Source organism: Protomyctophum parallelum (genome assembly GCF_964188405.1).
Source record: "Protomyctophum parallelum genome assembly, chromosome: 8".
Taxonomy (NCBI): Eukaryota; Metazoa; Chordata; class Actinopteri; order Myctophiformes; family Myctophidae; genus Protomyctophum; species Protomyctophum parallelum.
The window spans coordinates 605154-632773 of NC_139703.1; the positions used below are offsets into that span (position 1 = coordinate 605154).

The 27620-nt window shown below is 44.8% G+C and overlaps 1 protein-coding gene across 2 annotated transcripts in view; it reads right to left on the reverse strand.

Moving 5' to 3' along the window:
- Positions 1-27620, reverse strand: part of LOC310863623 (dynactin subunit 1-like) — a 53074-nt gene that overhangs the window by 23017 nt on the left and 2437 nt on the right. Inside the window, exons 2-13 of one of the 2 annotated variants that reach the window (XM_083772092.1) lie at positions 26777-26830; positions 20536-20730; positions 16291-16375; positions 16064-16095; positions 9851-10000; positions 8466-8663; positions 6981-7185; positions 5871-5949; positions 5632-5791; positions 3889-3993; positions 1882-2073; positions 1297-1416 (exon numbers count right to left, since the gene is read on the reverse strand). In XM_083772092.1, coding sequence (XP_083628218.1) covers positions 1297-1416; positions 1882-2073; positions 3889-3993; positions 5632-5791; positions 5871-5949; positions 6981-7185; positions 8466-8663; positions 9851-10000; positions 16064-16095; positions 16291-16375; positions 20536-20730; positions 26777-26806 — 1551 coding nt within the window. In that variant the 5' untranslated portion in view covers positions 26807-26830. The remainder of the gene's footprint in view (positions 1-1296; positions 1417-1881; positions 2074-3888; positions 3994-5631; positions 5792-5870; positions 5950-6980; positions 7186-8465; positions 8664-9850; positions 10001-16063; positions 16096-16290; positions 16376-20535; positions 20731-26776; positions 26831-27620) is intronic. The other variant, XM_083772093.1, reaches the window with a different exon arrangement.

Below are 27620 nucleotides of genomic sequence, written 5' to 3' on the forward strand. Positions count from 1 at the left end.
GGGAGGAGGCGTTGCGGTGCTGCGAGGCGCGAGCATGGCTCGCGGACCAAATGGGGCCGTCTCACGGACCAAAAGCGGCCGCTTTTTTTTTAATGACTATTCGATTCAAAATTTAAAAATCGATTCCCGTGCGTATCGATTGAACATCGATTAATCGATTTTTTTGGGTCAGCCCTAGTTAGGTTTAGGTATAGTTTTAGTGAGGTTAGGTTAAGGTATAGTTTTACTGAGGTTAAGGTTAGGGTTAAGTTTAGGTGTAGGCTGTCAATCACAGCGACTGGCCAGTCACAGCGCACCATTTACTCAAATGCGAAGAAGGAACCATATCATCATCCCTCTCGGTACAGGGATGATGATCAAAGATGGACGCCCAAACAGGATGCGAGTCCAGCTTGTGCTACATTGAAAACGGCTCGGCAGGAGGGGAGGGGAGGAGAGGGGAGGGGAGGGGAGGAGATGACTGTAGGAGAGGAGAGGGGAGGAGAGGAGATGACTGTAAAACATGCTTTTAGAACCTAGCTCAAGTTAACATGTAAAAAAAAGCTTTCTTTGATGGCATCTTAGGATAGATGTATACCTATTTGACAGAAAGTATTAATGAGCATCAACGACCATCAGCTGGGCACAGTCACAGACACACAGCTCCCCTCTGCACTGCTCTGCTCTACTACCGAAAGTGACTCAGTCTCATTTCTCTCCAAAAGCACTTGAATATGATGGAATATGATTAAAGCTCACATTTCATATCACACACACCATGATTCACTAGCCCCCCTGGTCTGACATGAGTCTCAGCACTAGTTCATAGTTAGTATGGTATAGTTACCTTAGCATGAGCTTTAGTTTATGACAGCACTAGGTAATAGTTAGTTAGTAGTCTTACCTTAGCATAAGCTTCGGCTTCTGTACAGTACAGTACAGTACAGTACAGTACAGTACAGTACAGTACAGTACAGTACAGTACAGTACAGTGTAGTAAATCTTACCTTAGCATAAGCTTTGGTTTCTGTATAGTACATTACAGTACAGTACAGTACAGTACAGTACAGTACAGTACAGTACAGTACAGTACAGTACAGTACAGTACAGTACAGTACAGTACAGTACAGTACAGTACAGTACAGTACAGTACAGTACAGTACAGTACAGTACAGTACAGTACAGTACAGTGGTGCATCATGGGTAGTGTAGTGTAGTAAATCTTACCTTAGCATAAGCTTTGGTTTCTGTATAGTGTAGTGTAGTGTAGTGTAGTGTAGTGGTGCATCATGGGTAGTGTAGTGTAGTAAATCTTACCTTAGCATAAGCTTTGGTTTCTGCGAACTTGATCTTAAAGTCAAACATCTCAGGAGGAGGAGCGTGTTGGACCTGCTCAGCGTTGGCATTCTGCTGATTGGTCAGTTCTCTGTTGGTCTCCTAGTGCACACACACACACACACACACAGTGAGTAATATGCATTTACTGACGACATAATGATGATCATAGCTGCTCAATTCTCGTTTGTTTGTGTGCGCGTGACTCGACTCCCCCCCCCCTTGCTTACGTCGTACAGTCTGAAGAAACGGAAGCTCTGATCGTGAGTCAAATATAAATGCTTCCGTCCTACAGTCTGGAGCAACGGAAGCTCTGATCGTGAGTCAAATATAAATGCTTCCGCCGTACAGTCTGGAGCGACGGAAGCTCTGATCATGAGTCAAATATAAATGCTTCCGTCCTACAGTCTGGAGCAACGGAAGCTCTGATCATGAGTAAAATATAAATGCTTCCGTCATACAGTCTGGAGCAACGGAAGCTCTGATCATGAGTAAAATATAAATGCTTCCGTCGTACAGTCTGGAGCAACGGAAGCTCTGATCATGAGTAAAACAGGTACAGTGTACCTGTAGGCTAGCGGTGAGCTCTCGGTACTTGTTGATAGTACTCTGGTAGTCAGCCATGGTCTCCTGGGCAGCGTCCAGTCGGCGGTCAGCCTCACGGAGCTTCATGGAGCTCAGGTCCAGCTGCTCTCTGACCTCCATCTCCGTCTCCCTGTGGTTCTCCTGGAGCTCATCATTCATGTCGTTGATGGACTCCTGTTGGGAGGAGAGGGGAGAGGAGAGGAGAGGAGAGGAGAGGAGAGGAGAGGAGAGGAGAGGAGAGGAGAGGAGAGGAGAGGAGAGGAGTCGTTATTGCTGCAGAAAGAATGCCTCATAAAGAATGCCTCATATCTCCTAATCTAAGGAGCTCTCCATGGATTTATCTCCTAACCCATTCTGACCTGAGATCAGATTCATACGAGGTTTCCGCCGGACACACACTGGTCTGATGAACCCATTCTGACCTGAGATCAGATTCTAAAAATGTCAGTCGCTCTTCGATTTTTCAAAAATAGCAGACGTACAAGCTCGTATCGCGCCACTCGGAGGCGCGATATGAGTTTGTAGATCTGCTATTTTTAAATAGCTAAAGCATAACATGATGCTGACACCAAAATGGGTGCCCGGTCAGAATGGGCTAATCTAAGGAGCTCTCCATGGATTTATCTCCTAATCTAAGGAGCTCTCCATGGATTTATCTCCTAATCTAAGGAGCTCTCCATGGATTTCATCAGATGGATATACTAAGCTCTTCATTTCTGACCTGCCTCTCGTTCTAAATATGTACGCGAGGATCATCGAGCGATCTTATCGTCACTATAGCGAGGCAAGCAAAAATATGTCTTCCGATTTTTGTTTACAGAGTAAAAGGGGCCTCACGGAGGACACAGGCTGGGGCGCTAACACATACTGCTCACCTCCTCATGGGGGCGCTAACCCACACTGCTCCCCTCCTCACGGAGGACACAGGCTGGGGCGCTAACCCATACTGCTCACCTCCTCACGGAGGACACAGGCTGGGGCGCTAACCCACACAGCTCACCTCCTCACGGAGGACACAGGCTGGGGCGCTAACCCACACTGCTCACCTCCTCATGGGGGCACTAACCCACACTGCTCCCCTCCTCATGGAGGACACAGGCTGGGGCGTTAACCCATACTGCTCACCCGGGTGCCGTCTACTTATAGATCGGCTATTTTTGCCGTATCCCCCACGCCCCAGGATTAGCGGGGGTTCATATGGTTAATCAATCATGCTGCTGATATTTTCATATTGTCAAGGTGGTGCACTGTTTTCATATTGCTGGATAATGGATATAGCCTAATATTAATTTATCGATAATAATCATAGTTATAGGCCTATGTTATTTTAAAATAACATTTTTATCATAGACATATAGGGCTAAATGCCTGCAAACAGATTTTCATTAACCTATTTTTTCTTTATTCATTCATGAATTTAAAAATAACTTTACAAACTGTCCTTGCAGGGAGGTTACAGCCTGCAGTCACTTTGATACAGTCTGTTCCTAGCGAAAATTCAGCAGCAGCGTTTTGACTGGTTTCTTGTAGTCAGTTGATTCTTCATATCCAAAGGAGTGAAACGGCCGGGATGATTTGTTTATTTTTCAAACTGTTCTTTATGAGGCGATCTGAAAATACCTAATGGGGATTTCATGCAAATAAAAAGTACATGAACCCGCGGACCTACAGCGCCCTCTACCGATATTGACGTCAGAGTCGGTGCTCCCCATACAGAGTATTGTCCGAAATCATCACTATAGAGTCCACTAGAGTCTGGATCCCCGTATGGGGGGTAGGGAGTAGGGAACAACCCTAGCAATTCGGATGCAGCCATAGTCTATTCCTATGAGTCACTATAAATAGAAGAACTGTGTAGTATAGTACAATGTGTAGTACAGGGTTCCCCAATTAGCGGCCCGCAGGCCATCTGCGGCCCGCGGAGCGCCCCCTTGTGGCCCCTTAATGAATTGGGGAACCCTGGTGTAGTATATCAGTAGATGTACTGACCAGGTCAGTGACCGTCTCTCGGAGCTCCCGGACCTTCTCCTCCAGGTCCAGGTTCCTCTCGGTGAGAGTCTCCACCATCTCCTCTGAGCCCAGAGCTGCATCCACCTACAGAACACACACACCACACACCACACACACAGGGTTGAAAGACCGGTACACCTGAAACCTATCCATTTAAATGTCGGCATCAATCAAGTCACTTAACCCAATCCTATTCTCTGCAAATAATAGGAATAATCCAAATCGTTTGGCTCTTACTATTTATTTTTTTAAACTTTGTATTGCGTTGTGTTTGCTGTACTTTTGTTCTTTAAATAATTACAGTTGGGATGATATCAGTATCAGTGAATGAGATGCAGTGACAAATGTGAATTGGGTGCATTTTGCGTCCCAAAACGCACTTTATAGTTTTGGGCCGCAACACACCAACAACCTCTGCGTCCACGGGATGCACTACTGTACTCTGAATACACAGTAATAATATCCACGTGAAAAAGAAAATTGCGGGAAAAGTTTTTAGAGAAATGTGTGAGAATCTTGGAGGAAAAAATGGAGAATCACATTTGAGTGCAGTGCTGCGAAGATAGCCTCCCTCTGTCTCTACCTGTTGAAGATAGCCTCCCTCGGCCTCTACCTGTTGAAGATAGCCTCCCTCGGCCTCTACCTGTTCAAGATAGCCTCCCTCGGCCTCTACCTGTTGAAGATAGCCTCCCTCTGTCTCTACCTGTTGAAGATAGCCTCCCTCTGTCTCTACCTGTTGAAGATAGCCTCCCTCGGCCTCTACCTGTTCAAGATAGCCTCCCTCGGCCTCTACCTGTTGAAGATAGCCTCCCTCGGCCTCTACCTGTTCAAGATAGCCTCCCTCTGTCTCTACCTGTTGAAGATAGCCTCCCTCTGTCTCTACCTGTTGAAGATAGCCTCCCTCGGCCTCTACCTGTTCAAGATAGCCTCCCTCTGTCTCTACCTGTTGAAGATAGCCTCCCTCTGTCTCTACCTGTTGAAGATAGCCTCCCCCGGCCTCTACCTGTTGAAGATAGCCTCCCCCGGCCTCTACCTGTTCAAGATAGCCTCCCTCGGCCTCTACCTGTTGAAGATAGCCTCCCTCGGCCTCTACCTGTTCAAGATAGCCTCCCTCTGTCTCTACCTGTTGAAGATAGCCTCCCTCTGTCTCTACCTGTTGAAGATAGCCTCCCTCTGTCTCTACCTGTTGAAGATAGCCTCCCTCTGTCTCTACCTGTTGCAGATAGCCTCCCTCTGTCTCTACCTGTTGAAGATAGCCTCCCTGTCTCTACCTGTTGAAGATAGCCTCCCTCTGTCTCTACCTGTTGAAGATAGCCTCCCTCGGCCTCTACCTGTTGAAGATAGCCTCCCTCGGCCTCTACCTGTTGAAGATAGCCTCCCTCGGCCTCTACCTGTTCAAGATAGCCTCCCTCTGTCTCTACCTGTTGAAGATAGCCTCCCTCAGTCTCTACCTGTTGAAGATAGCCTCCCTCAGTATCTACCTGTTGAAGATAGCCTCCCTCAGTCTCTACCTGTTGAAGATAGCCTCCCTCAGTCTCTACCTGTTGAAGATAGCCTCCCTCGGTCTCTACCTGTTGAAGATAGCATCCCTGTCTCCCTCTAGTCTCTACCTGTTGAAGATAGCCTCCCTCTGTCTCTACCTGTTGAAGATAGCCTCCCTCTGTCTCTACCTGTTGACATGTCGTCATGTGTTTTCAGCTCAGGTGTAGTATTACTAATAACCTGTTCTTTCAGCTCGTCGATGGTCCCCTCTGCCTCCTTCATGTCCTCCTGGAGTTTCTCTCGGTAACTCCTCAGCGTGTCCAGCTCACAGTTCTTCTTCTCCATCTGTTTCTGGAGCTTCACGTGTTCCTGCTTCTCTGAGGAGGACAGGTCTCGCATCCTGGAGGGGTGAGACAGGAGAGAGAGTGAGACAGGTCTCGCATCCTGGAGGGGTGCGACAGGAGAGAGGTGAGACTGACCTGACCAGGGCCTCCTTTAGCCTTCCGTTCTGTTCCTCCAACTGTTTCACATGGTAGGAGGAGGCTGCTCCGTCTGTACCTGGAGAGAGAGAGAGAGATAGAGAGACATTAGCTTCACATGGTAGGAGGAGGCTGCTCCGTCTGTACCTGGAGAGAGAGAGAGAGATAGAGAGACATTAGCTTCACATGGTAGGAGGAGGCTGCTCCGTCTGTACCTGGAGAGAGAGAGATAGAGAGACATTAGCTTCACATGGTAGGAGGAGGCTGCTCCGTCTGTACCTGGAGAGAGAGAGACATTAGCTTCACATGGTAGGAGGAGGCTGCTCCGTCTGTACCTGGATGGCGGGTGGAGGAGAGAGAGAGGAGAGAGAGAGACAGATGGAGGTATTTTATCTCCTCCACCAACCTTTCTCCTCCATCTCATGAGGAACAAACCTTTCTCCTCCATCTCATGAGGAACAAACCTTTCTCCTCTATCTCATGAGGAACAAACCTTTCTCCTCCATCTCATGAGGAACAAACCTTTCTCCTCCATCTCATGAGGAACAAACCTTTCTCCTCTATCTCATGAGGAACAAACCTTTCTCCTCTATCTCATGAGCAACAAACCTTTCTCCTCTATCTCATGAGGAACAAACCTTTCTCCTCTATCTCATGAACAAACCTTTCTCCTCTATCTCATGAACAAACCTTTCTCCTCTATCTCATGAAGAACAAACCTTTCTCCTCTATCTCATGAGGAACAAACCTTTCTCCTCTATCTCATGAGGAACAAACCTTTCTCCTCTATCTCATGAGGAACAAACCTTTCTCCTCTATCTCATGAGGAACAAACCTTTCTCCTCTATCTCATGAACAAACCTTTCTCCTCTATCTCATGAGGAACAAACCTTTCTCTATCTCATGAGGAACAAACCTTTCTCCTCTATCTCATGAGGAACAAACCTTTCTCCTCCATCTCATGAACAAACCTTTCTCCTCCATCTCATGAGGAACAAACCTTTCTCCTCTATCTCATGAGGAACAAACCTTTCTCCTCTATCTCATGAACAAACCTTTCTCCTCTATCTCATGAACAAACCTGTCTCCTCTATCTCATGAAGAACCAACCTTTCTCCTCGATCTCGTGCTTGATGATCTCCAGGTCCATGGACATCTCCTCCAGCTTCTCCTTCAAGCCTTCCACCTCGGCCTGGAGGCTCTCCGCTCGCTCCTCGGCCATCTCTTTGTCCAGCGTGGCCATCTCGATGGCGTCCGCCGTGTCCGCCATCTCCTCCATATAGTGGTCCTTCCCCTCGTGGGCCTCGCGCGCTTCCTGGGGAGACGCGGAGTAAGGACTATGCTTTAGGGTTAGGGTCATCTGGGGTTAGGGTTATTTAGGGTTAGGGTCATCTGGGGTTATTTAGGGTTATCTGGGGTTAGGGTCATCTGGGGTTAGGGTTATCTAGGGTTAGGGTTATCTATGGTTAGGGTTATCTAGGGTTATCTATGGTTAGGGTTATCTAGGGTTCTCTAACGCGTTGTGAGCTTGTAGATCAGCCATGTTCAGCATGCAAGCATAACACGTGTAAATCAGGCATCACTGTGCTTCTGTGGAGGGAGGGATATATATTTTGTTGGCCGAACGAGGCGATCATGTTTGGACATCTATGGGCAGCTACATTTTGGACAGCTATTTTTCGTGGCACATTATGTTTAACCACAACAACGTCACGTTTACTTTAGCTCCTCAGTGTTTGGGTCGGGACATGTAGGACTGTATGTGTCTGCTGTCTACGTGCATGGGGACATGGGGACATGTAGGACTGTATGAGTCTGCTGTCTACGTGCATGGGGACATGGGGACATGTAGGACAGTATGTGTCTGCTGTCTACGTGCATGGGGACATGGGGACATGTAGGACAGTATGTGTCTGCTGTCTACGTGCATGGGGACATGGGGACATGTAGGACTGTATGAGTCTGCTGTCTACGTGCATGGGGACATGGGGACATGTAGGACAGTATGTGTCTGCTGTCTACGTGCATGGGGACATGGGGACATGTAGGACAGTATGTGTCTGCTGTCTACGTGCATGGGGACATGTGGACATGTAGGACAGTATGTGTCTGCTGTCTACGTGCATGTGGACATGGGGACATGTAGGACTGTATGTCTCTGCCGTCTACGTGCATATGCGCTCTGCGTGCTCCAGTCTTTCTGGAGGGAGCGAAATGTAGCGTCTTCTGCATGCATCTAAGCATTAACATTTCAATGGCCGAGCGTCGTTAGAGTCTATTGTTCCGTGTTGTTGTTATCGCACGTCTAATGGTTAGACGTGTGACAACAACGACGCAACAATAGGAAGCATCAGCCCAGTAGCGATAATATTGGTTTCGGGGGAGGGTTAGTGTTCCGCCTGATTTTGACAGAAAGTAACACTAGCTTTGTGTTACTTTCTGTAAAATCAGGTGGCACACCTGGACATATCAAACGGCACACTAAAGTGTCACGGAGCACAGGTTGGGAATCACTGATCTAGGGTTAGGGTTATGATTATCTGGGGGGTCTGCATCTCGCTCTAACACTGTTACCTCCTAGTTTTAACTCTTTACCTTCTTGGCGTCCTTCAGCTGCCTCTGCAGCTCGCTCTGCTGCTCCTGCATCTTGTTCTTCCACTCCTGGAGCTGCTCCATCTGGATCTTATGCTTCTCCAGCTCCTTCAGCTTGGCCTTGTCCTCCGCCCGCTTCATCTTAAGAGTCTCCAGCTTCTCCTCCAGGTCCTTCACCTGGCCGCGGAGAGACTCCTCCTCCTGGGAGGGAGAGAGTTAATATAAATGCTTCCGTCATACAGTGTGGAGCAACGGAAGCTCTGATCACGAGTAAAATATAAATGCTTCCGTCATACAGTCTGGAGCAACGGAAGCTCTGATCATGAGTAAAATATAAATGCTTCCGTCGTACTGTCTGGAGCAACGGAAGCTCTGATCATGAGTAAAATATAAATGCTTCCGTCGTACGGTCTGGAGCAACGGAAGCTCTGATCATGAGTAAAATTTAAATGCTTCCGTCATACAGTCTGGAGCAACGGAAGCTTTTGATCACGAGTAAAATATAAATGCTTCCGTCATACAGTCTGGAGCAACGGAAGCTCTGATCATGAGTAAAATATAAAGTCTGGAGTCAAATATAAATTAAACTAAATTTTAAATTGTTTATAAAAAAGGTAATACATTTTAATCAAATCTTCTCTTCTCACCATATAATGCAATAGTTTCACAAATTCAAAGAATGAATCACCCTGCGAGAATGTTTTAATTCTTCCAGGGGCCACAAGGGGGTGCTCCGCGGGCCGCAAATGGCCCACGGGCCACTTATTGGGGAACCCTGGGTTAGGGTTAGGAGTATGACTCTCACCTTGCACTGGGCAGAGGGGTTAGGGTTAGGGGTATGACTCTCACCTTGCTCTGGGCAGAGGGGTTAGGGTTAGGGGTATGACTCTCACCTTGCTCTGGGCAGAGGGGTTAGGGTATGACTCTCACCTTGCTCTGGGCAGAGGGGTTAGGGTTAGGGGTATGACTCTCACCTTGCTCTGGGCAGAGGGGTTAGGGTATGACTCTCACCTTGCTCTGGGCCGAGGGGTTAGGGTATGACTCTCACCTTGCTCTGGGCAGAGGGGTTAGGGTATGACTCTCACCTTGCTCTGGGCAGAGGGGTTAGGGTATGACTCTCACCTTGCTCTGGGCAGCAGGTAGCTAGGGGGCTAGGCAGTGGGGTGACTCCCCACAGTGCTGGGGGTAGGGGTATGACTCTCACCTTGCTCTGGGCAGCAGAGGGCAGCTGGGAGGAGGCTGGAGACCCCCCACTGGGCTGGGGGTAGGGGTTAGGGGTAGGGGTATGACTCTCACCTTGCTCTGGGCAGCAGAGGGCAGCTGGGAGGAGGCTGGAGACCCCCCACTGGGCTGGGGGTAGGGGTTAGGGTTAGGGGTATGACTCTCACCTTGCTCTGGGCAGCAGAGGGCAGCTGGGAGGAGGCTGGAGACCCCCCACTGGGTTGGGGGATGACGGGGCCTCCCAGTGCACCCTGGGTGGACAGACCCACATCGCTGACATCACCCCCAGAGAGCGAGGTCAGGCTGGCCCGAGGAGTCTGGAAGGACGGCCCAAAGAGAGAAGAGGAGGTTAGGGAGAAGATCAGAGAGGAGTCTGGAGGGACGTCCCAGAGAGAAGTCAGACAGAGAGAGAAGATCAGGGATGTGCACACAGACGTCAAAGGGGGCTTCAGCCCCTGCCCTGTAAAACAACTGCCCTTTAACCCGTCTGTAAAGCAACTGCCCTTTAACCCGTCTGTAAAACAACTGCCCTTTAACCCGTCTGTAAAACAACTGCCCTTTAACCCGTCTGTAAAACAACTGCCCTTTAACCCGTCTGTAAAACAACTGCCCTTTAACCCGTCTGTAAAACAACTGCCCTTTAACCCGTCTGTAAAACAACTGCCCTTTAACCCGTCTGTAAAACAACTGCCCTTTAACCCGTCTGTAAAACAACTGCCCTTTAACCCGTCTGTAAAACAACTGCCCTTTTACCCGTCTGTAAAACAACTGCCCTTTAACCCGTCTGTAAAACAACTGCCCTTTTCCAGACCACAAGTGCAGCATTTATACTACATGGTGAAAGAAATGCAAAATGCCCTCCTTTCCTTTCCTTTCCATGCCGGAAGGAAGGAAGGAAGGAAGGAAGGAAGGAAGGCAGCATTCAGGAGAATTGCTTTTTTTTTAATCCATAAGTCTCCTGAACTTGAACACAATGTCGTTACACCGCATCTCCACTAGCTAAAGAGTGCTGGGTTTCGCCCAGCAAATAGCAGATCTACAAGCTCTCAACGCGCTGCAAGCTTGAGAGCTTGTAGATCTGCTATTTGGGTCTAAAAGTGCCCTCTTAAAGAATTTCAGACAGAGAGTCTATTCTATTGCATTGATAAGAGTACCAAGTACAGAGTTTCTCCACCACTGACAGGATTCAGGTAATAAAAAAGCAGTCCTTTTAGAAAGGTGGTGAGGCACGTGACATCCTACTACACCCTACTACACCCTACTATATCCTACTACACCCCTTACATTTTACACTGACGTCACTCCATCCTTCCAAACCACACGCTGAGACCCCAACCACACTGTGAGTAGCCTGGGGTCCACCTATGCTTTCTATGGCATAGGCAGCTGCCGGGAGAATCTAGACACCGCTGCGCGACATGAGACTGATTAATTAGAGCGACAGAGAGAGAGAGAGAGAGAGGTGTGTGTGTGTGTGTACATGTGTGTACATGTGTGTGTCAATTTAACAAAGGTGCAGACGATCAGAAATCAGCAGAGAGTGATCGACGTTTGCGCTACTCTGTGCCGAATTGAAGTGGACTCGGACCCAGACTTTCTTTTTCCCTCCCTGGAAATAAAAACGTCTGGGTTTCCGAGGCTATACTGTGAGTGACCCCAACCACACACTGTGAGTGACCCTGCCCCCACACAGCGAGTGACCCCAAACCTACCCCCACACTGTGAGGCCACCATTAAGTGGGGAATGACAGACGGTCATACCACGGCCCAGGGCACGCGCACCAAGGGGGAGCGACTGGAGGAACGTGACAGCAGGGAGGGGAGGGAAGAGGCCGAGACCAGGCGGCCCGGGGTCCACTGCTGCTGCTGGGAGGGGCCTTTCGGTGTGCTGAGCGCAGTGACGGGGCTCCAGTGCTGCTGGGAGGAGCCTTTGGGTGTGCTCCACTGTTGAAACATACTCTCATTTGACACGTGGCGTGATGTGGAGATTACGTTTGATGTGTGTGGGGCATTAAAGAAGGTCTGAAAGGTTCTTACATTGTCACCACTGCCTTAAAATCTGTCAGAAACCATAAACTAGACTCATCAGCATGTATCCACAGGTGTTGGTTTCACATAGTTCACTTCCCACTGAGTATAATCTATTATAAATCTAAACTAGACTCATCATCTAACCCTAACCCTAGCGGTCTAGGCATATATATATAGACGATTTCAATGTCTATATATAGACGTTTAAAATGAAAGTTTTGGGTTAAGCTTAGACGTTGATTAGCAGTTGGTTTTAGACCAGCTAGAAGCCATATTCCTCAGTGGGTGGTGGTACTCTTAGGGCGCTTTCACACCCAAAGTTCGCTTAGAAGGTCCGGATCAAGGACCAAGGACCAAATATTTGCATTTTGATTTTGGTCCGTTTGGTGTTCACACTGGACTTTGTAAAGCGTACCAAATATGTAAACAAATGACACGTGGACATGTTAAGCGAACCAAATAGTGAGGGGGAAAAGAACATGAGGGGAAATCACTGTCTACAATTTTTGGGGCAACCTTCAGTCACACAGAGAGAGAAGAGAACAGCAACATGACAGGCAGCAACAACTTGCTATTGCATTCATTCTTATTAATTATTTTATTAGCCAAATAAGAGCAACAGATGAACAGAGGAGCAGGTGTTTGAACAATAATGTGCTTGCTGCTGAATGCTGATGCATAAATTCACGGAGACGTATAGCCTACAACAAGGTATCCCCGATAAAAAGGACTTTTCTTCCATGTGTGCACCTTCACCCATGTTATTTCTGCGCATCAAATCGGCGCCGCGGCGGACATTTCCATGTCATCTTATGGTTTGGTCAGTTGGTTATTGAGCTTCAAGTCAGAACAGCTCCGCTGCAGCTAATTGAGTTGACCTAGTTTTACGTCTTTTGCTATAGTGATGTAATCAATTAATCATTTGGGACCACCTGTGTATAGCTTATTTAACATTGGCTTTTTCTCGATACCTGCGGCCTGCGCGACATGGATGATTTTAAATATTTCTCTGTCTCTGCGTCTCTCCCATATAAATATATGGGTCTCTCCCCCAGTCCCCTCATGTGCGTGCGCACCCACGCGCCCACACACACACACACAAAAAGGAGGGGACACGAGTTGAAAGAGAAACTCGCATGAAGACTCATGCATCGCAGATTCGCATGCTTTGTCATAACTTTGCGTGGCGGCGGCCGGCGCATGCTTAAAATAAACAGATCTACAAGCTTACATCGTGTGCCATACCGTACACCATTCCATGTCGATAACTTGTACATTTTGCGCATGTGAACCTCGTATGCTGCGCTGCGCCTCGACATATACTGTATGCGTCTACTATTAAAATCAGACTGTCAGCTGTCATATGATCCCCGTAAAAAAATACATGCTTTTATAACTATAATTATTAATGCAGCCTCACAACTGCCGACGCCCGACGGCTATTTTGCCTATCGTCCTGTATTTGGTCCTCTATAAAGTCCGAATGCATTCACACCAGTAACGAAGCGCACCGTGGTTCGTTTGGAAGCGCACCGAGTCCGGCCTTTTTTAGCGGACCATGGTTCGTTTCTTTGATCCGCACCAGAGTTCGTATGCACGTTCACACCAACCGAACCAAAGGGGTAAGCGGACCATGGTTCGTTTTAAACGAACCAAACATGTCCGGTGTGAAAGCGCCCTTAAAGCACTTCAATTCCCCAGACTCCTAGTGGACGCCGGAAAGCACCGTCACTGTATGTTTCTGAAATAAACAAATGGTGACCATGTGGACTTGATCTTAGATTCAATTCAAAGCAGCCCTTCAGCTTGCTGCCTTGACATTACAGCAGGAACACTGAAACCTCATCATTACAGCAGGAACACTGAAGCACTGTCAAAATCCTCAAGATTCAAATTGGACTACATTTAACTCTTCAGTGGTCTTTGACCTCTGACCTCTGAACTGTAGACAAGCTCACCTTTCCAGAGCGACGGAGAGCAGGCTGGGCAGGGAGAGGAGGTGGAGAGGAGGCACACACACACACAGTATGCACACACACACAGTATGCACACACACACATACACCCACGTGCATATAGATGCGTGCACGTGCAGGAGAGGAGAGGTAAGTAAAGCAGGTTAGCAGCACAGAGGAAACATTGTCATGTTAGTCAGCTGAGCTTTCAGACAGAAAGCAGAGTAACCTTGTTAACCACTTTAATTAACATTAACCACTGTTTCATTAACATCAATCGTTTAATTAACATTACCCATTGTTTAACTAACATTAACCAGTGTAATTGAACGTGAATTCATGCGACAATATGTGACACACGCACCCATCAGTGAATTAACCACTTATAGTCCATCACAGTGAATTAACCACTTATAGTCCATATACTGTACTCTGCTGTATGACAAATAACGCCTTGTGAGCTTGTAGATCTGATCATTTAGGAACCTTTGATAATGGTTTGATCAGAATAGATCTGTGCTCAAAATAGGGAAGCCAGGTTCAAAGTGGTTAAAATACTGCAAATAAAAATAAAAATAAATGTAGGGATGCACCATTAACCAGCACAACATATGGATGCACCATTACATGAATCAGAAGCAAAATAAGGAAAAGAAAGTCGTATACATGTTGAGTAAAAACAAATTACTACTAAGTTGTAAGAGAGAGAGAGAGATTCTTCTTAAGTCAGCCTCTGTACCCACAAACACTGTCACGGCATGACATGTGTAAAGTACGGATAGATAGTAAGGATATGGTGCATTCCTAGTCAAATAATGTCCAGTATCGCGCATTCCTGCCAAATTCACAAAATAGGTATAAAACTAAAAACATAAAAATGATGCAAGGACAACAAAAGGATGCCAGTCAACTGTCAACACATTGAGTCAGTAACGCGTCGCCCTGACAGAAACAGACAGCCAGATATATCACGTGCAAGTGGTATGAAGAAAAAAACTAAATACATAAACTAAAAAGAAACACCAGTGAATGTGACAACTGCATTTCTGCATGAAGACAAACACCAGTGAATGTGATAACTTTGAATTTCTGCTACCTTCTTAATGCTCACAGGCGTCTGCAAAGTATTCAGAGAACAAAAACAGAGAAAAGACAGATCAAGAGGAGGAAGAGACAAGGTCTCTCAGGTGGTTCAGGGTGGAGAGGAAGCTAAGAGACAACCTAACCCTAAACCCTAAGAGACAAATTCCTAAACCCAACATATGGGCCACTCTCTGGTGGTGTTATGGTGAACCTGGTGACCTGCTGAATTATGTGACCTTCGTGTAGACAATCACATAACGTCAGTCTCTGAACTCAGAGTTGTTACCCGACTACAGCACTCCGCTTCTAAAACCACTTGAGAAACCTATCGCTAGTACTCTATATACACGACGCTATGAAAGACTGAAACCTATCGCTAGTACTCTATATACACGACGCTATGAAAGACTGAAACCTATCGCTAGTACTCTATATACACACAACGCTATGAAAGACTGAAACCTATCGCTAGTACTCTATATACACGACGCTATGAAAGACTGAAACCTATCGCTAGTACTCTATATACACACAACGCTATGAAAGACTGAAACCTATCGCTAGTACTCTATATACACACAACGCTATGAAAGACTGAAACCTATCGCTAGTACTCTATATACACGCACAACGCTATGAAAGACTGAAACCCATCGCTAGTACTCTATATACACACAACACTATGAAAGACTGAAACCCATCGCTAGTACTCTATATACACACACAACGCTATGAAAGACTGAAACCCATCGCTAGTACTCTATATACACACAACGCTATGAAAGACTGAAACCCATCGCTAGTACTCTATATACACGCACAACGCTATGAAAGACTGAAACCTATCGCTAGTACTCTATATACACACAACGCTATGAAAGACTGAAACCTATCGCTAGTACTCTATATACACGACGCTATGAAAGACTGAAACCTATCGCTAGTACTCTATATACACGACGCTATGAAAGACTGAAACCTATCGCTAGTACTCTATATACACACAACGCTATGAAAGACTGAAACCTATCGCTAGTACTCTATATACACACAACGCTATGAAAGACTGAAACCCGCACGAGAAACCCATCACTAGTGTAGCCTGATTCCATATGAAACCCATTTAGCCTCTCAGACCCATTTGAGCCACGGACCACCATTTGATATTTAGCCTCTCAGACCCAAAACGAAGGAATATTTTGTTGTCGTTGGATTAGAGTTTGTCCACAGTTCCATGCTGTATTGATGTTGGTACCATTAGGAGAGATAACTGGCTGTATTGATGTTGGGGACACAAGGCTGCATTTATTACCTGTTTGGAGGTTTTCGGAGTCTCCGACGGCTCTGAGGAAAAGACAAGAAGGAAAATGGCAAAATTATTAACTACTTTGTGGTGTGACGAATAGGACACGGGGGGGGGGGGCACATATACTGTACACGGCAGGAAGCGACAGGAAGACACCTCCAGTCCAGGCGTCTCTATCTAGGCGTCCTCTAACAGCTGCTGGATGTAAACGAGGCTTGTAGTGCAGGTCTTACCTCTCAGCTTGGGCAGCTTGGAGGGGACAGCAGCAACATCAGGGGGTTCAGGTGTCGAGGCAGTGGAGTCCTCCACTAGCTGAATCTACACACACACACACACACACACACACACACACACACACACACACACACACACACACACTGGATTAACTCTTTTTTCCCCTAACTACATATATATATATTCATAACCCCCAGCTATGGGATGTTATTTGTTAAATGAAGAAAAAAGTGGAATGTCCGCACATGATATAATTCTGCTCCGTCTTTTTTATTTCAACCCAATACAACAACGTTTCTCCCCTCCGGGCTTTCTCAAGTTACATGGGTATGGACTTGAAAAATGTTATTTGTTAGGTACATATACATTCGTAAACTTTCCATTCTGTACTTGTATGGAGTGTCAATAAAACAGATATTATGCCCATATATAGAGGTCTCTGTATTTGTCAGCCTGTTAATCCAGATATATGGAGATGCCTAATATAGAGTATGACGGACTAACAGTTTTATTCCATGAAGTTTTAGCCCCATCAGTGTTTCTTTCTTAGTCCTGTTTTTTCTCTCCGTTGATACTGATGTGTTATGGTCTGGATGCACTGAACGTCTCATACAGTGACAATAAAGATCTCATCTATGTCCAAATATGGAGATCCCTGATATCAATATGCCCAAATATGGAGATCTCTTCCCCTGTGATTGCCTAGCAGAAAGTCTGGTCCAAATATGGAGTCTCTCACTCTGATGTCACTCTGACCTCTTGGGTGATGTCACTCTGATGTCACTCTGACCTCTTGGGTAAAGTCAGGTTAACTCTACATATTCATCCATTAAAGATGTATTATCTCTTCTCATCGCGTCTTACAGTTAGACCTGTTGAGATTTATTTGGTCACTTCCAGCAGAAGTTCTTGTGCTATCTAGGATCATGAGAGATTGGAGCTTCGTGTCCAGGTTACTGGACAACGCCGACGCCAACACCAACTTCATCGGGACCATCGGCTTGACCGTCCTCTTCCTGTTACGCATCATGGTGCTGTGTTTTGCAGCCGACGACGTGTTTAATGACGAGGCACGATTTCACTGCAGAATAAAAGATGTGCACCCCATAGATTCTCTCCAGTGCATAGATCAATGTTACGATGAGGCCTTCCCCATCTCACCCGTCCGCTTCTGGACGATGCAGCTCATCTTTGTGGCGGTTCCCACCCTGATCTACCTGGGTCATGTGACGCACGTCACCCGCAAGGAGAAGAAGCTCAGGGAGCAGCTGGCCAGCCCCGCCCCTCGTAGAGGCAGGAAGCTGAGAAGACTCAGGTACACGGACGAGAACGGCCACGTGAAGATCAAAGGGAAGCTCCTGTGCACTTATGTGATCACACTACTGATGAAGATCCTCATTGAGGCGGCCTCCATCTATGGACAGCACCATCTGTACCGAAGTGTACCTGTACCTGGTCAGGACGAGTCCTACCTCGACTTGTTCAAGGTGGATTTCAGGTACATGTGCAATGCAAAGGCTGACCTTGACCATCAATGTAAAAATGCCGTGCATTGCTTCATGCCCCGTCCCACAGAGAAGACCTGGACCATCAGGTACATGGCGGGTGTGGCCTGTTTCTCTGTGGCCCTCAACGTCATCGAGATGCTGTACCTGATCTGCAAGATGAAGTGCTGCTTCAGGAGCTGCAGGAGACACAACGACCCCAGGGAGGTGGAGGAGGAGGAGGACAGCCAGTCAGGCTGCAACGCTCCCAGCTACAACACCGCCATGTTGCAGGACAACATCGTCATCGTTGAGATGGATAACATGCCGGGACAGAGCAGCTCTGGAGGTCTGGATGAAGATGACGGAGCAGCAGCAGCTCTGACCTCTCTTACCAAAAGAACCAAACTCCCAGCGCCGCAACCCCCGAAGAAATAGCTCTTAATCATCAGACACTCTGACCTGACCCGACAACGTCTACGACAATACAGAAAGTTCATCTTCTCTAAACAATCTGCTACTAGCCTACCAACAGTTTGTTGGACACAGCTGTGGACAATGAATCAACAATATGCAGATATTCTATAGCCAAGTTCTATTCGCTCTCCCTAAACATGCGTTTGTGTACACGTGGAAATCCACATGTACACAAACAGGCAGATACAGGGAACTTGTGGGCTCCAAGTAGACATTTGCGGAAAAAAAGAAAAAAAAAAGGAAATTACAAATTTACAAAAATTACAAAATGGTAAGTCAAAAAACAAATTGTTTAAAATGACAGGGGAGTCAGAAAGTGCTTTTCTCTGCCGAAAGTTCACAGTGCAGGGAAAGTTATCAACAAGTTGCCATAGCAACGCCAGCCTCTGTGCTTTCCCGGTCTATGGCCTTCAATGACTGAACCGAGGAAGATGAACTCTACATCGCTACACCATCCTCATCGTCAATGCGTTGGACTAATGAGAGACCGCCAACCCTGGTCTTGTCATCGGACATTGTGGACATGAATCATCTCCAGCCAATGAACTTTATATCAACAAATCTGACGTGATCTGCACTATGAATGCCTGTGACCTACGGTTCGGTTCAGATCCATTTTGGAATTTGAATACTTATACGGCGAACTATTATGAATTGTAATATTACTTGAATTATTATGAATGTAAATACTATCATCTGAACCATGTAGCACATTCTCTATGTAAATTGACTTTATACCTTCTAAAAAAACCTTAAAACCTGAAACTTTTCTCAGAACTTTATTTCATCTGCCTCCAAATAATTTTTTAAGGTCTTTTTACTTTTTATGGTACAGTGACTATCATTTCAAATTTAAAGGGCTACTCACTCATTTTTAAAGGTAAAGACAGCACGGTATTTGTTCTCCGGCTGGGTTATTTCTAAATTATCATTAAAAAATAGATATAATTATTTTGTATCTATTAATTGGTATTTTCTCGCTGGATTTATTTGTATCCATTAGTTGTAATAACAAAATGGGGGTCCATGAGATTTATAATTTTTTTATATATATATATATATATATATATATAAGATATTATTAATGTTAAGAGTGGTGAATAAACCTAAACGTGCCAGGATTAAAACATTTTGTCTTTCTGTTGTTAAAATCAATGACATCATATGGGCATGACGATATGCCCAAATATGGAGATCTCTGTATCTGCCAGGCCTTGTCCCTTTATGCCCAAATATGGAGATCTCTGATGTTATCAGCAAATGCCCATGTATGGGCATGGCCACTTTTTGCTCATATATGGAGCTGAGTGATGCTAAGATAAGTAATAATAATAATATAATATAATATAATTCGGAGGAGAGAGCAAGGTCATATACTCAAAATGCAGTCCAACCAAAAGAGGACTATATGACTTTGGTTATGTTGATCCAACCAGAATGTTACCACTGAATGTTTTAAAATGCTGTCCAACCAGAATGCTACCACTGAATGTTTTTCGCCTGCCAACACAAAGGCCAAAGATTATGTGGAATGTGTTTTGTTTCTCCTCGTGACATCACAGCATCATATATGGTCGTCAGTCCCTCACGCCCCGTGACACATCAAACCACCATATATGGCCATCACTCCGTCACGCCTTGTGACACGATCCATATATGGCCGTCTCACATATATGAATATCGGCCTGCAAGTGTGTACGGACCTGCAAGCTTTCAGGTTGCTCCTGCCTTGCCAATAAATTAAAGTGCACAGAAATGTGCAAGCTACAAACCTGAAGTGAAACTGAATGATTATGTGATGATAATGATGATGAATGATAAAGATGATGAAGATTGAAAAATTGATATTGATATGAAAGTGACGATTATGATGATGTTCATTGGTTAAAGTGAGTGAAAGACAGACAATTCTTCATTTTTCCCTCTGTATGACATGTTTATTCAAAAAACTGTTCATTCTGTGAATCTATAGTTGGTGTCTTTGAAGGCTGATAACTGCAACTAAGCTACCACTTGGGAACTGCTTTCATGTTGAAATATTATCTAGGGGTAGAGACCTTTTCAAAGAAACATGACGACATAGTGACTGCTGTGGAATCCCCAATGAGTGAAACCAGTTGTGGCGACTGAGATCTTTAATCCGTGTGTGGCTGTCATGGTTACCTGGCTCTGGTGTGTGGTTATTATGGTTACCTGGCTCTGGTGTATGGTTGTCATGGTTACCTGGCTCTGGTGTGTGGTTGTCATGGTTACCTGGCTCTGGTGTATGGTTGTCATGGTTACCTGGCTCTGGCGGACGAAGATCCCGTGGTTCTCGGGGCAGCTGAAGTATTTCTTCCCCTGGACCGTGCCGTCGTTCTTGCCCTCTGGACCGTCCAGGATCACGCCGACCCACTTCCCCGTGGCGAACAGGGTGGCGCCGACGAATGCTACGGTACCGCGGTGACCCTTCCCTATCACCTCCACCGTAGAGCCCACCTACAGGGGAGAGAGACCAGTTAATATCACCTCCACCGTAGAGCCTACAAGTTAATATCACCTCCACCGTAGAGCCCACCTACAGGGGAGAGAGACCAGTTAATATCACCTCCACCGTAGAGCCTACAAGTTAATATGACCTCCACCGTAGAGCCCACCTATAGGGGAGAGAGACAACTTAATATCACCTCTACCGTAGAGCCCACCTATAGGCAGTGACGTAAATCCGGTGCGTTTTGCGTCCCAAAACGCACTTTATAGTTTTGGGACGCATTACACCATCAACCTCGGCGTCCATGGGATGCACTACTGTACTCTGACCGGCGCCCACAGCAGTTCATTTTACGGTTTTTCCTCTGCGCAATTTTCCAGTCATTACGGTAACCTTCCCCAAACGTCTTGCGCAGACTTGTATTGTCTGTATTGTAGTTGCCATTTGCCAAGTGGTTTGATTCTATTTCTTTTGCCTCCTCCCTCCTCCTCCGCTCCATGCACGCACTGACAAGCTCTCACTGACACTCAGTTCAGGATTATTCACACAGACAGAGCCCGTGTGTTAAGACCAACATGACTCGTCTGCATGGATATAAACTCACGAAACGACACCACAGACTGCAGGACTCCTCCACCATTTACCAAGCTATCGTCTGCTACGTTAGCTGACAGAGTAAATCGTCCCTATATCGCTAGCCAAACGCTAGTAGCCAAGCACCAAAGCGCGCTCACTGTAGTGTACACCACGCGTCGCTCGCTTAATAATCATTAATTTCTTTATCAATGCGGACATAACGTGGTAAATGTTCATAAGCACACAATTGTACAAAATGCTTTTTACACTTGACTTATCTCCAGAGTCCTCAGTCCTGCACCCCCACAATGCCATATGCCAGTTTAGCCTACATTACTTGCGCAAGCAGAGCGCGCAAGTAATAATTTCGCCCGGTCTTCGTTCATCGCGACAGCCACCCGCCATTTTATGCGTATGCCAATAAATCAGCAAATCTGTGCCTGGTTTGCTGGGACCAGATCACATAAATGACCATATGTCTTACGTCATCATTTAGAGCTAGTCATATGTATACTATATACATAATCAGTAAAATAAAATAGCAAATTGTGCCTGATCTGCTGGGACCAGAGTACGTGGTGTGTATATGTATGACTAGCTCTCAATGATGACGTAAGACATATGGTCATTTATGTATACGCATCAAATGGCGGGTTGGCTGTCACGGCTGTCAAGACCATTATACTGAGAAAGATAGAGGTATAAAGACCTTCATGTCAAGATTAGGCTTTAAACAATTAAATACAAATCCAACTACAGATTACGGAAGTATTGTAGATCATGTATATTTTAACAAATGTGAAAGTATTATTACAGAAATTGAAGTTAGAGACACATATTACTCTGATCATGATTTAGTATTAATATCACTATAATCCAAGATGAAATACATTTAAAACAATTAAAATTTACAATAAATAATAAAATAATTATACTGTATATTATATTTTAATTCAGTTTATATACCTTTTTTTCATCACATATCAATGATTTATTTTTCTTTGAAAAACTAAAAAGGGATCTAGAATATATCTACATCGATAAAACTGTATTTCTTATATAGATAGAAACTTGAACCATACTTAATAATACTAGGTGTTTATATGCATAAAGTAGGTAGGTAGCAAATAGTTACACCTAATAATTATACATTTCAAACATTTCTTCACAGATATACTGAGATTTGACAGTTTACAGCGGTCGAAAGTACTTGCGCGCTCTGCTTGCGCACTAGTTGGCCATTTATGGCCTACTAGTGTGCAACAAGCAAGTATGCACTCGACAGAGTGCAGTTCTAGTTTAAAGCTGTGATTATTTATTTAAGAAGCACTGTGCTGAACCAATGTTCGCCTTTAAATAAAAAGAAATGTAATCAACCTTAACCTTTTAAGCTAAAATAATGATGACCGGAGATAGCAGATCTACAAGCTCACAGCGCGTCGCACTGCAACACGTTGTGGGCTTGTACATCAGCTATTTTCAGCAAGTGTAAAAACAGTCATCACGACGGCCAAAATACATTTTAGTCGACTAAAGCAACTGTAGATTTAGTCTACAGTAAACTGCATCCCAAGTTTATAGTTAAAGGACCACTTCGCCACTATTAAACTTTATCTGTGTGTTTTTTATCATTAGCATATATGCTAAAACACCCCGGTATATTATCATTGGTGGTCTGTAGCTCCGTGGGCGCACTTTCAAAGCTGTCTACCACCTACGTATTTGTCCCAAAGTGACGTAGGTGGTAGACCCTCGGTAGGCTATCAGAAACTACAAGGGAGCTGTGGACAGGTAGGCTTGCCGTAGCTAGCCTAGCCGCGAAGGACATCCTCGTCTACACAACAACAACAACTAGTCAGTATATGGCTACCCCACGCCACAACAAACGAAAACAAAGAGTCAGTATGGCTACTCCATGGGAGTTTTTGGACGAGATAATTTTAAATACATATTGGCAGAATCTGCGTTAGGGTCGTTATATTATGAACCAGAAATATACGGAGGAAGGAATGCATTGACGGGGACAATTTGTGGATGTGTGGATTGATGCCTGCTGGAGCGACCTAGCTAGTAGCTATAAGCTTTCCCTGGACCAGTACGTCACACACAAACTTTTCTGCCCAGAAAAAGCCCAGATAGTGTTGACTGTTTTACTGGGAAGTGGGAACATGCGTTCAGAATGCCTCAACTAAACTGGAAGTTGCCCGATGGACCAAGAGGGACATTCAGATTGAAGTAAGTGTTCAATGTATTTACAGCTTATGTGTTGTGCGTGTCGCCACACCGTATTGTTTACATAAGTGTCAGAGGCTAGGAACGGCTTCAGTTTACACCTTTTCTGTGTTCATTCAACCATTCAATAATAAACTGTATGGCATGCCATCTGAAGCAATGTATTAGTTAGCCATGGGCATGGCTCACATGACGCTCTAGAGTTTAGCCCCACATGTGCCCTCTCCCTACACTCATTCTGAGCGTTCGTATGTTTCAGGACTAGCAATGTAAACATTCAAGTGTTATACCTGTGTCCATTCACTTCACTAGGTCAGCCCAGATGGGTACAGAATGCTGATGAAGCTGAAGACCTCTTTGATGGACTGATGGTGAGCCATACATACATACTCAGTTGTTTTCTTTGGCAGTCCAGAATAAAGTGCATTACAGTAATCAAGGCCAGAAAAATCATCTAGATGCATCATACAATATTTCTAAAAGGTGAAAAAAGGCAATCTTGGTATTGGTAACATGATTGTGTGAATTAAAATTCAATTCAGAATAATGACCCCCAAGTTCTTTACTGTACTGTTACTTTATACAGTCAGGTTGCCAAGTCTGCTTATTATTATGATTGATATGTGATACTCAGTAGCCTACCTACTAATTTGGTCAGTATTGTATCACATGAAACATACTGTACATAGCCTACACACTCAGTCGTCCATTCCAGTAATCCTTGAGTGCTTTCACCATTACTGACTCTACATCTTCTCTCACCACAGCATGTGCGTCTGCTCCTGTCCTGTCCTGTCTCCTGTCCTGGCCAGAAGCAGCTCCAGCGATGTGTCATCATGAAGAAAGCATGAAAAACCACCTGTCTCAGTGACCTATGACTAGTTTCTAGTTTCCAGTTCAACCATAGACCCCTGTTTTTATATATATCTGTAGATTTATGTAAATCAGTACTATTAAAAGATAGTTGATTTGATGTCAAGTTTGTTTTTATTTTTGTCAAGTTTGTTTTTATTTTATCTCATGTAGGCGTATGTATGGTATTTATACATTTTGACCAATTCCTAATACTCTGAGGCTCAAACTGTCATGATATTGCATCCAAGGCCACCATGATACAAATCATTCACATGTCGGTTTATACAAACAAGACCACAATGGAAATAAGTGTGACTTTGTCAGTGAATGTGTTTTATTGTACTGTAACATAGGGTTTAAAAAACAAGGCCACACAGGCAAAGTTTGTCCTACTCAGATTACAAAAATCGGACAGTGCAAGAATCCCAGAAGAAAAAGGATCAATATTGCTATATAGAAATACTCTGTTACAAGCAAAAGTCCAGAATTAAAAATGTACTTCAGTAAAAGCACAACAATATTGGTAAAGGCTTAGGAGTAGTACATGTCTAATATTTGAAAATGAGATCACATTGACTTATCAATCCAGATTGTGTTCAATGGCAACATACAAAGTAAATTGTATCTATATAATATACTGTATACTTGGGAGTTCCTTGAAAGCCACTTCTTCATCTCTTGAGTCGAAGACAGCCACCGACAGCCACCAGCCATCAGCTCCTGCATCAAATAAAGTATTATGCAATTATGGGCCTCTGACCAATCATGAGACAATATGGTAACAATAAGGTTTTTCATTTTAGCAAAAATAAATAAAAATAGCAAATGTACAAGCTCGCAGCACGGCACCAACTCCACCATGTGACGCACTGAGCTTGCAGTATATCTGCTATTTTTGAATAGCCAATGCAAATACAGATGCTTTCCCGGTTTTAAATGCTTTTATGTTTGGTTTTTTAGTTTGCAGCTTGATATGGAAAAATGTAACTCTGGTCCATAGGCTTACTCTGAGGCTATGGACCAGAGCTAGGAAAAATGGTGGCGTTTATGTGTTGGGTGTTCCAGTTGCAAAAAAGGTCTTTAGCTGTAAGCATCAGACACTCGGTATGTCAAATTAATTTATAGACGTCACAACAACCACGTGTAACAACAACCATGTATTTTGAAAGGAAATGCATGTGGTCTCCTCCTGTAATGCAATCGCCATTCATTCTGTACACAGCATTGTAGCTTTAGTTTACTACGACATACCTCTGTTCTGCAACTTCTGCTTCGATGATGATGATGTTCCGCGTCAATTCTTCCATTAGATTGCGGTCGAACTGGAAGATATCTGCGTTGGTGAAATGTTCACTGCACACCCAAAGTGGTTCGATCGAGTACAGCTGGGATTGCATCTGTACTTCATAACGAGTTCTAAATAAGCCAGTCCGACGCTGCGCACGTTCGAAATCACTACTATCACGCTACTTACTTACTACCAGAGACTACTAACTACTATACCACCACTACTGCTGTTACTATTACTACCGCTAAATATTAGCTATTATTATTGCTTCTATCGCTTTCAACAACAAAAAACGAGAAACTTTCAGCTTCCTGGGGGCTGCCTCACTGCCTGTCTGTCTATCTGTCGCGCAATGCACTGTGCGTATTGTAGGAAATGATATTACCGTGCCTCGGCTCATTACATGACTTGTTCTCCGCAGCGGTTTCATCAAATGTAAATATTTTTTTTGTTTTCATGAACGGATATCATACTAAAGCATGACAAAGGCCATATAATAGTGGCGAAGTGGTCCTTTAAGGGAAGCAATAAAACAACGACCTCCTACTACTGTACTGTTTTGTATTCTAGTTTATTTTGCTAGCTTTAGTTATAATAATCATTTCTTCTTCCGTTTTCTACATGAATATAACCACATTATGACCATATAAAATGAAATGGGAGTTAAATGCTGCAATTTGTAAAAAATGGCAAAATAATATGACTCCTAACGTCGTTGAAGTGGGACTCATAAAATGTCCCTGGGACTCATTTCTAAAAGACCATCCCTGCATCCTGGGACTCATTTCTAAAAGACCATCCCTGCATCCTGGGACTCATTTCTAAAAGACCATCCCTGCATCCTGGGACTCATTTCTAAAAGGCCATCCCTGCATCCTGGGACTCATTTCTAAAAGGCCATCCCTGCATCCTGGGACTCATTTCTAAAAGACCATCCCTGCATCCTGGGACTCATTTCTAAAAGGCCATCCCTGCATCCTGGGACTCATTTCTAAAAGACCATCCCTGCATCCTGGGACTCATTTCTAAAAGACCATCCCTGCATCCTGGGACTCATTTCTAAAAGACCATCACTGCATAAAATCACTCAATCAGCAGCTTACCTTTGCAGGCTTACCGCCGTCCCCACTCATCTTGTGGACCACAGGGCTGATCAGCTGAGGAGGGAGAGAGAGAGGGGTAGAGAGACTATCAATACACACAGAACTGATCAGCTGAGGAGAGAGAGAGAGAGGGGTAGAGAGACATACAGGGACTCACATTAAGACATGAAAAAATGCATAATTTGTCAAAAGTGGAAAAAGTGTAAATGCTCCCTCATTGGTTGAACGAGTTAACTTCCCATTATCTACTCCTGAAGAGATTGTACACAATATTAATATTAAATTAAATTAATTAATCCAGAAACATCATAATTATCAGAAAATGTGCCTTTATTCGTCTTTATCAACCCTTTTTGGAGACGTGTTGTATATATTGTATTAGTTTCCTGGATGTATTAGTATGTTGTGTAATCTGACATGAAGTGTAATTTAGTTTCTGCCTCTTGGCCTGCAGTTGTGTAGATCTACAAGCTCATAGCGCGCCACTACGAGCTTGTAGGTCTGCTATTTTTGAACAAATCGACTGACATAGATGTAGAAGACATTTTTAGAATCTGATCTCAGGTCAGAATGGGTTAATAAACAAGCTGTCTCAAACAGAGCAGCTCATTGAGGTCTGCGTGGAGCATGACTACTGAACTTCCCTCAAGCAGCCACGGCTACATGGCTGTGCTGTGGGCCAGAGGCTACATGGGACATTTCACACAGACACATTAGACATGCCGTTAGTCCAAAATAAAGCTACTTCCCACTCCCCGATAGAAGCAATAATACAGGACTTAAGACTTTATTGGCAATACTTCTTCAAGCTGAATTCAAACGGTGCCAATTATGCAGGTAGCAT